Source organism: Vigna unguiculata, chromosome 8 (genome assembly GCF_037176805.1).
Source record: "Vigna unguiculata cultivar grain cowpea cultivar isolate G323 ecotype 2 chromosome 8, ASM3717680v1, whole genome shotgun sequence".
Lineage (NCBI taxonomy): Eukaryota > Viridiplantae > Streptophyta > Magnoliopsida > Fabales > Fabaceae > Vigna > Vigna unguiculata.
In genome coordinates this window covers 33,326,041-33,336,624 of record NC_140799.1, presented here as the reverse complement: position 1 = coordinate 33,336,624, position 10,584 = coordinate 33,326,041, and the positions used below count along the sequence as shown (strand labels likewise).

At 29.3% G+C, this 10,584-nt stretch overlaps 1 protein-coding gene and 1 long non-coding RNA gene across 3 annotated transcripts; both read left to right on the top strand.

The window, feature by feature from the left end:
* Positions 1 to 2,079: 2,079 nt before the first annotated feature.
* Positions 2,080 to 3,677, top strand: LOC114194768 (putative N-acetyltransferase HLS1). 2 transcript variants are annotated; one of them, XM_028085169.2, is made up of 2 exons: positions 2,080 to 2,331; positions 2,508 to 3,677. In XM_028085169.2, the coding sequence occupies exons 1-2, from the start codon at positions 2,248 to 2,250 to the stop codon at positions 3,477 to 3,479; spliced, it is 1,056 nt and encodes a 351-aa protein (XP_027940970.2). In that variant the 5' UTR covers positions 2,080 to 2,247; the 3' UTR covers positions 3,480 to 3,677. The 2 variants fall into 2 exon arrangements, with proteins under 2 accessions (XP_027940970.2, XP_027940969.2); XM_028085168.2 differs by having other exon boundaries at positions 2,080 to 2,412; positions 2,508 to 3,675.
* Positions 3,678 to 5,767: 2,090 nt separating this feature from the next.
* LOC114193993 (uncharacterized) lies at positions 5,768 to 8,982 on the top strand. Its single transcript, XR_003606331.2, has 4 exons — positions 5,768 to 6,097; positions 6,684 to 7,819; positions 7,905 to 8,197; positions 8,777 to 8,982. It is a non-coding gene; the product is annotated as an uncharacterized LOC114193993 (long non-coding RNA).
* Positions 8,983 to 10,584: the final 1,602 nt, after the last annotated feature.

Sequence of the window (10,584 nt, the reverse complement as noted above, 5' to 3'; positions counted from 1 at the left end):
TTTTTCAAGAAAATGTTTTACAATTTTTTTAAAAGAATATTTAACAATTTTACAATAACAAAAACTCTAAAAATTAACGATAAACTAGTTTATGAAATTATTAACCTTTTGCTATAATTAATTTTCAACCATCAAGATAAAACACAATAATACATATATGAATAAAAATATTTCGTCATTTTTAACATACGACACTGAAAAATTAAAAACCTAAATTTATATAAACTGTGAGACCCACAAAAAGCGACAAATTATATAAGATAGACCTACACGGACCTAAGTATCGGTTGGCCTTACATTTTTTATTACTACCAAAATTCTGAATTATCATTCTAATTAATCTGTCTGGATCATGAACTATGTTTCAGATTAAAAATATTATTTTGTTTTAACTATAATTCGATCACGATTAAAGCATGAGCTAAATTAATTGAATATCAAAACTCAAAAGTTTCTGACAAAAGTTGAATTTTTAAAACATTATTCATTACATGCTACTGTATATACTAACCAAATTAATGCTTTGTTTCTACTTAAGCTTGGTTAGAACAAGTTTTTTGTTTTTAATACTAATAAATTAATAATTATCTTCTTTAAAATAATACTAGCTTTCTAATCAATTATGATTTTCTTTTCAACTTTTTCTAATATTTTTCACATTTTGCAACTCCATTTATAACAAGCAAAATGATTCCAACTAATTAAGAGTTTTTTTCTTTTTTTTTCTACAAAAGTTGCTTTTACAAGTGTCATATAGTGACTCCTTGTTAGTGGGGTTTTAGAATTTAAGGCAATCTCAGTGTTAATTATAAAACTTATAGTTTGCAGAAAGGGAAGGGTGAGTGGGGTTTTAATTTAACTTAATTTAGCTTAATTTAAGTTTTACTTTTGAATCTTGTGTCTAAAGAGGACCCACCCGCCGCGAAACAACATGCATAGAATCATTGTAATTCAAATTGGTGTGCGATTTGGTGAGGTGGCAAATAAAATATACTTTTAATAAAATTTATAATCAAGATAAAAGTAGTATAAATTAATCTTTTAATAGTGAGGATAATGGTTATAAGCATGTTTCTCAATTATATCTCTAGCTTGTTCTTCAAGTTTTAATACTATTAACTACTGATTTTGAATGACATAATATGGTTCAAGAAAATTTTGTAGTGGTAATAAGTCAAAATTAAATTCCAAGTCAATCTCATAACTATTCAAAGCATATATAACACCTATATAACAGTCACCACCTGAATGATTTGCTTAGCAATATAACACCACAAGTGGAGAAAATACCTTCTCTGGTTGAATATTTGTGGTAAATTTACAATGGTTTAAATTATATTTTTATTTGAATTTATATTTAAAAAATTATTTTCTAATACTTTTTTTTTTCTAAATTGACGTATTGTTAAGAAGTTAACTTAGCCTAACTTAATCCTACAAAATTGACTTGTAAAGTGATATGTGTACTCATTTATACGTTATAAATTGATTTCATTTTTAATTAATGTAAGATTTTCAATATATCACATCAGGTTGAGACATATCTAGTTCGAATGTGAGACTAGATATTAACGAGTGATTTGATAACGGTAGAACAATAGATAAAATAAACCACAAACTTTGTTACATAGGTTATAATCCATGATTTTAATACTATGTTAAAAAATATACTTTAAACTTAATTTAATCCTACAAAATCAACTTATAAGATGAGAATTGAATCGACGTGATGATTTTTTTTTTTTTAAATGGAGTGTGATTAATCCTTAAACAATTGTGGCTAACCCATTATTTGATCACCATTGCTGAAAATATTTAACAATTGTGCATCTATATATTTGGTAGGGATATGCAAAGGGGAACTTGTATTAATCTGTTCTTGTAATTAGATTAATTAAATTTATTTGGCTACTAAGTCCATTCTATATTTATTTCCCAAATTCATGCACCTGCTTTTTCACAATTCTAATCATCCACTAGATATCGATAACGAACCACGGTACTAGGGCATAAACTCAATTCTGTCTTTATATACGTATGCTGAGGTCGAGTTTAACCATTATACAAATATCTGCATTATAGTATATCTCTTTTTGCTGCATATAAATCATTATCTGTGTGAAGTTTTTCCACAACCACTGTTCCTGTTGTAGAACTCACTAGTATGAATATCTCATCTCCTTCATTTTCTCTATAGCTCCATGCATATAACTCAAACATTTTCTTCAACACTAAGTTTCACTGAACATGGCATTCAAGAAGTTCATAATCAGAAGCTACGAGGGTCACTCTGATAGAGCTAAGGTAGAAGATCTTGAAAGAAGATGCAAGGTAGGGCCATCAGAAAGCGTGTTATACACTATGGGTGACCCCATATGTAGGATTCGGAACAGTCCCATGTACATAATGCTGGTATATATATACATATATACACTGTACAATAGCATTTATAATAATCTTTTTGTGTGGTCCTTTTATACACCACTTATTGGTTAATTTGGTGTTAGGTGGCAGAGATGGAGAATGAACTGGTTGGTGTGATTCAAGGCTTGATAAAAATGGTGACAGTTCATAGTCATCCTAATAATATGGCAAAGGTGGGGTATGTTTTAGGCCTCAGAGTTTCTCCTCACAGCAGAAGAAAAGGCATTGGATCAAGTCTTGTGCGAAGGCTAGAAGAATGGTTCACTTCCAACGGTGTGGAATATGCATACATGGCCACAGAGAAAGAAAACCACGCCTCAACGAACCTCTTCATGGAGAAGTTTTGCTACACCAAGTTTAGGACTCCAACTATACTCATAAACCCAGTGAATCACCATCAGTTTCAAATCTCACCCGACATTGAGATAGCCATGGTGAAGGTTGAAGAGGCTGAATCTCTTTACAGAAGATTCATGGGATCCACTGAGTTTTTCCCTAGTGACATAGAGAATATACTGAGGAACAAGCTGAACCTGGGAACTTGGGTGGCTTCTTTCAGAGGTGATGGTGATTTTGGTTTAGATGGAAAAGTTCCTAATAATTGGGCTATGGTTAGTGTTTGGAACTGTGGGGAAATCTTCAAGCTGAAGCTAGGGAAAGCACCTTTGTCATGCATGTTATTCACAAAGAGTTGGAGCTTGATTGGTAGAATGTTGCCATGCATGAAATTGCGAACCTTGCCCAATTTCTTTAGCCCTTTTGGGTTCTTCTTCATGTATGGTGTGTACCAAGAAGGGCCATTTTCTGGAAAGTTGGTTAGGGCATTGTGTGAGTTTGTGCATAACATGGCTTGTGGGAGTGCACAGTGCAAGATCGTTGTGACGGAAATCGGAGGAAGAGATGATCTGATTCATCATATTCCACATTGGAAATTGCTTTCGTGCCAGGACCTGTGGTGCATAAAGGCTTTGAACAGTGAAGGAAGTAACAAGTTTGGTGAATTGAGCAACACTCAGCCACCAAGAACTCTCTTTGTAGACCCACGAGAGGTTTAAACTATATGTTCTCTTATATACAAACATATATTCACTGTTTTACTTCATCTCATTTTTCTGTATTCCTCAAGCTATTCATGCGCTACATTTTTTAGATGTACCAATATAAGTATCAAAATAGGAGAGGCCTAAGAAAAACTTCAAAGTGCGGACAAAATGATTTTCTCCTTCCTATAGTGTAGAAAAATGTTAAATATACTTCGACTATATTAATGCAGATTTTACATTAAAAATTGTCTTATACAATTCGATTATAATATATGCTTCGATGAAACCGAAGCATACTTTTATAATTATATATATATATATATATATATATATATATATATATATATATTTCAGCCTGTTCCAATTTTGAGATATATTAATATACTTAAATAATAACATACGTTTTTTTTTTTCGAGTTAACTTAACCCATTTTTAAAAAAATAGATTAGTTGACTAAAAATTTATTAAAATTGGACCACTCATGCGGAATCCTATATTTCTAAGGTGAAATTGTCATGCATGCGAATGTGAATGACAGAAAAACCTTAAATAATGACTAAATTTTATGAAAAAAAATAATTAGTCACTATAACGGTTAATTTATATTAATTTATAAACTAAAAAGTATCAGTAACTAAATTAGTTTCAAAAACTTATAATTGGTCTCTAGTAACTAAAATAATTTTTACTATGAATTGGTTTCTAAATTAATCACACATGGGTTTTGGCTACCAAATTAATTGGTCACTAAATTAGTCTCTAATTAATTATTTGAGACTAATCTATAAATTAATTTCTTTGGTAACTAAAACTTATGTAACTAATGTTAGTAACCAATTTAGAGACCAATTTATAATAAAAACTATTATCGATTAGAATTTTTTGACTAATTATTTTTTTTCACTAAATTTGGTTATTATTTAAAGTTTTTCTCTTAGTGCTTCTTTATGAATTTTGAAAAAATTGAACTCGTCGTGCTACTTAAAAAAAGTTTCAAATGGATCATGATTTTCTTCTTCGCTATGCCTAAAAAGCATATATATATATATATATATATATATATATATATATATATATAAATAAATAAAAGTAGATAAATTTTTTACATTGATTAAGATCAAAACCATCGTAAAAAATATCACTATGTCAATCAATGTTTTACTATACATACCAAATGAAAAACATAAAAAAAACAAATAAAATTTTAAGTCAATTAAATCAAGAACCAATGTAAGATATATATTTTATGTTCATTCTTGAATTAATAATTACATGTTTTAGTAATAATCTAAAACTTGTAATGCAATAAATAATTTTCAACCACACAATTTGAAAAATACTTATAATGACTAAGTGAGTAATGAAACTTCTAAAATGATTTACAAAGTAAGACCAAATAATGTATGTTAAAATTTATTAAATGGCAATGCTTAAAACTATTTGAAGAGATTGATATTATTCACATATATCATAAATTAAACAATTAGAATGATGAGATACCTAGTTATACATAGAAAAATAGGTACTATTATTTTGACACCAACAAATTTTTACACACACTTTACACAACAAAATAGGTACTAATATCACTGGTAGCGGCATTTTTATTAGAAATTATAATGGCTCAAAACAATCAAGAAATAATGAATTGATTATAAAATAACTGAATTTTAAAATATAATTGTTTGCATTCGTCAATTCACATTCTTCCGTTCAAAATCATCACATGAAAGTTTAAAGATACATATTTTATGTCGATCATTAAACTTAAGACATAAATTCAATTTATCAATAGTCCGATCATTTTATATATGGATAATGATATTTTAATCCACTTTTTTTATCATTTTTAGATCATCACATTATATCACTAAAAAAAATTAAAATAAATAATCTAAGAGTGATAAAAGTGATGGATTAAAAGTAAATCAAAACAAATAAATTAAAATATCATTTATATATATATATATATACTACAACATTTTTTGCTTTAGACAACACTAAATTTGTCTACAAGTAAAAAAGTGTTGCCTAAACATAGAAAAGACAACACTTTTAAAAGTGCGGCTTAATCAAAATCAAATGCAACAGTTTTTAAAGTGTTGATAATTTATACCATATTTATCAAAATGTTGTCTCTATCAAATGTGGCCAAATCTATTAAAATGTGGCCTAAATTTTTTTTTTTTTTAATTTTAACTAAAACCTCCAAAACTCTGAAAATACTAAAAACTAAATGTTCGCTTGAAACTAAACACTGCACTAAATCTAAAAACGCAAAGATACTTCCAAAATTAAAAGCACAAACTAAGTTAAGCGCCAAAACTAAAATCCCAAAGCATTTTTGATTTCCCTCCTTCGAACCTACGCGAAAAAAAACCTAAGTCGTCTGCTCCCTCGTCTTCACTGGGTCGCCTCCTCTTCACAGCGGTCGCCTCGCAAGCCTCGCCTTCACCGTCTCATCGTGATCTGAAAATGCATGCTGATTGAAAATGCTGACTAAAAATGCAAAGAGCTCAGCGTCGCGTGTCGCCCTCTCATTGTTGTTAGGTCCCTTCTTCGAGGCATTTCCACTGTGGTCTCCTCTCGCCGACATTAGCGCCGTCTCGTCGTGGTTGGGCTTAAGCAAGTAATCACTCTAGCTATCACTGTTCTTGGTTCTCACCATGTACAATGTAACTTAGGTTTTCGTTTTTGGTTGGTTAATTTGATTGAATATTGGTTTGATTTTGAATTTCGTTACTTCCCTTTTGTGTTTATAATCTAGGGTTATTTGGTTTGGGTTTGGATTTTATTGTTTGATTCTATTACCTGGAAACGACATTCTTCTTCCCTTGATAAGGGTTTGTACTATGTAGTTGGAGGGAGTTTTGGGAAAGGAAAAAGGTCCACTGAGTTTTGGGAAAGGAAAAAGGTCCAATGAGTTTTGGGAAAGGAAGCGGGATGAGGGTTTGCTCACTCACTTATTGATTATGTTGTAAGACCTACCATTTTGGATTGAAGTTTATTCACTTGAATATTTAGATTAAAAATACATGATTACCCTATTGCTTTCAACATACTGTGCAATTATGATGTCAATTCCTTCACATATCTTAACAATGACTTCTAAAGTACCCACAAGAATATACTTACTTCCTCTCATTACTAGACAAAAGACTTTCATTTCTAGTTAAGAATTTGTGTAGTTGTTTCTAATGAAATGCTACTTGCAGCTTGGTATCTCAAGTGCACTAGAGACTCTATGTGGGCAAGCATCTGGTGCTGGACAAGTGGAAATGCTAGGGAAAATTATTGTATTCAAGATGGTATTTAATTTGGCTTTGCAGTCTTTACTATTTAATTTGGCTTTGCAGTCTTACTATTTAATAGCTTAATCTGCATACGTTTTTCTGTTAGTAATTCAGGTTCAGCTCTGCCAAGTATGTTACATATTTGATGCCTTTTATTTGAAGTTATAGGTTTATAATTGTTCTGTTTTATGACTTTGGTTGCTAGCCCTTTTCTGAATGTGTGTTGTTGTTGGTAGTTATAATAAGGATTTATCAGTCTTCTGTTAATAATTAATTGCCTATTAAGTATGAAACTTATGTTGATTAGATCTACTATTTATCATCTATGACATGTTTGATCGTTATTATTGTCCATGATAAAAGCAAGTTAGTGTAACGTCTAAAAATATCGGTCAGATGTAGTTTTGTAGGGACTAGCCCAAAAAGGTGTTTTTTAATAGACAAGGAGCATTATGCTTCATTCCTTGCAGATTGAAGAATTAATGGCATAGAAGAGCAATGAGAGAGATAAACTAAGTGCAAATTTGGTAGAAAAAAAAGACTCGATGTTTATTGGCTTTAAAAGAAACGTGAAATTCGAAACTTTAATTCTTGTTAAAAATAGTTAAAAAATAATATACAAGGAGTATTTTTTACATGAAATGGATATACTGTTTAACATACATTCTTTTTAACTAATTGATAATTGTCTTTACCCTTTTGGAAAGTAATGTAGTATAATTTACTTTTAATTCAATTATCAATAGGCTTACAAAAGCTACAAAATTATGCTTAGTTGTTGATTTATGATAAACAAATTGATATTGATGCACTGCTTGAGAAAGACTTGTTGACACTAGATGACACCATGAAGACTGCTAATGATGCAGTTTTGCTGCTGTTAAGGTTGTCTCTGTTCTAAAGTCTGTAAGTCTAGTTTTATAGTATACTTTCTGCTATTTGTTTGTATAAAACTATTTTGTGGTTACAGATTGAAACTTTTGCAGGAGATGCACAGAAAAATTATAGACATATTGAATGGTGGGATGAAAGAGGCCAGCCCTTCAGAAATTAATAAAGTAGGTTTCTATGATTTTTACCCTGATAGTTTCATACCCTTCTTTACATAACTTGATAGCGTTGTTTATATTTTTCTTTAAACAGGACCCCATTTGATAGCGTTGTTAAGCATTGAGTGTCAAACTTGAAGTTTTTTTGGGGTGTGTATCATGTCAGCTTTGTGTCATTTGGGCAAGCAGTGGGATATTGCATGTTTTGTAATACTGATAATGTTGTGAAAGCACAATCATTAAATGGAGGTACGTCTCCTTGGAGTGCAGCGACTGATGCTAGCTTGGAAGCAGTTATGGAATTTGCATCTTCGCTTTTGAAAGGAAAGAATGTTAATAAATCAAAGACAAATGGAGTACTATCTGTTCGTGCGACGTCTATGTTTGGTAATAATGAGTACCACATTTATTTATGATAATGCTGCTGAGGCTATTCAGCCTTGTTTTGCATTATCTCGCATTGAATTATTTTATAATAATGCTGTTGAATTCTGCCACTGATTGGTGTTCACATTAAGCTTGCATTGGTTCAATTGGTCAAACCCTAAATGACCAATTCCCTGTTTAATTCAGTTCACTTGGAGTTTAGCATGTTCTAGGCTGACTTTTAATGTTATTTAGCATCGATTGGGTTGTCCAGTGGTGCACAGTCAATTCAATCAAACTAGCCATTCTGGTCCAGTTTTATAGGATATGCATTGTTCTTTAAGCATGACAAAAATTCATATTTCAAGGTTTATGATTGTAATACAGTTTTTAGTTTAGAAATTTTATTTAAACAGGTGTTACGTTTTTCAATATAGTTGTCTGATCCTAATAACTTCTGTTGAATTTATGAATACAAAATGCAACCTAGGCTCTATTTACATATTGATGAAATGTTTTATTAGTTAAGACTTGCATTATTTTTGTTTTATTAGTTGGGATTTGGATAAGAGATAAATTGAACTTTTTTTTTTGTTTCAGGATGTTGAAGATCAAGAGGATGAAGAATGATAAAAAATCCAAATGGTATATGAAGATGAAGAGGAATGAAAGTGTAAGATAAATTGTACTTTTTCTTTTTTTGAGAACATAATACTTTTTAATTAGTTGTAAACATTTTTACTTATGGAATTGTATACAATATTACAATATAATTTTGCAATATGAAAATTTTCAATTCCATATTATATGTTAGAAGTGTCTTATTAATCTATTTTATTTTATTTCTACTATTTTAGTAGAATAAATATATTTTAATTAATATTGTTCAAATAAAATTATTAATATTTCATTTAAAATAGTATTGTCTAAATGCATAGATCAAATTAAAATTATATTTTAAATTATTTTATATCATTCAATTTTTATATGTCTTGTTTAAACAAATCTATTTTGTTTCACATTTTCATAAATGTGGTCTATAGAAATAAGCAACACGAAAAAAACCGTTGCATTATATTGGCCAAAAAACTGTTGCCTATTGGAATATTTAAAACAATGTTTTTTAATTGTTGCATAATAAGCAACAGTTTTTGAATTTTCTGGCCTAAACTGAAAAAAAATCGTTGCCTCTAGTATAGGCCACGACTGCAAATCCATTGCCAATTTGTTGTCTAATCTTTAGGCCACAATTTCTTTACTTTAGGCCATGGTTTTTGCTTCATTGCCTAAAGTCATTTTTTCTGTAGTATATATATATATATATATATATATAATATTAAATGCGTGAATGCATAAAAAATACGATTAAGAAATATTTGAAAATCATATTTATTTAACCGTTATCCATCATTAACCATTTATTTAATTGGTTAGACAATAAATTAATAACCGAATAAAGAAAATAATGTCCCCTTTCTATAATAGACAGAAAAAAAAACCCACTTTAATTTTAATTCTAGATTAAATTTAACCGTAAGAAAAATGACACGAAAGAGAAATAAATTGACTAAAATTTAACTTATAAGAAAAAATAACTCCATTTAATTCTTCTTTAACATAACTATTGGGTTGACAATGAGATTGGATTTGAAACAAATCGCATAATGGGTTTGAAAATTGATTTTATTGGATTGTGTGTGGGCTTTGCATTGTTCGGACAACAGATTATAGGCCCAGAAAAAATAGTAAAAGGAAACGGTTCTATTTTAAAGAGGCAGCTGTTTCGTGCACCTCCATGCAATTCTTCCTGCACCTCATAACTTCTTCATAGCTTGGTTCTTTAGTTAGGTCATTCTTCCTAACTTCTTCATTCCACTTTTTCCTACTTTTGTTAATTCATGCCTTTCATATGACCACGTTTCCTTGACCAAGCTATTTATCCTGTAGTGAATTGAGTGTTAATGTAAGAACTTTAATTTTAAGAATAAAAACAATATATTAATAATTAAATTGTAAAAAAATTGGAATAAAAATTAAAAATTATAAAAAATTGGATTCCTAAATAAGATTTCACTGTTGAATTAAAACTTGTAAAAATATAATACGAAATATGATATGGTGTAATAAGATTTTTTTTTATTATTATTAAAGATTGTTTAAGGAGGTTTATGTAAATGCAATACTTTAAATCCCTTTCCTTTAATCCTTTATATAATTATAATTTTTGTATGTAGATTAATATTTTTTTTATTATTTTATTAATAACTTCATAATATCTCTTTTCACTAAATTTTCTTCATCCCATTTTCAAGGTGTTAAGAAATTTAAAAGAAATATTTTATTTTATTAAAATATAAAAACAAATGTTAATTTTTTCTTTAAAAAGAAAATAAAATAATTAGATGTAA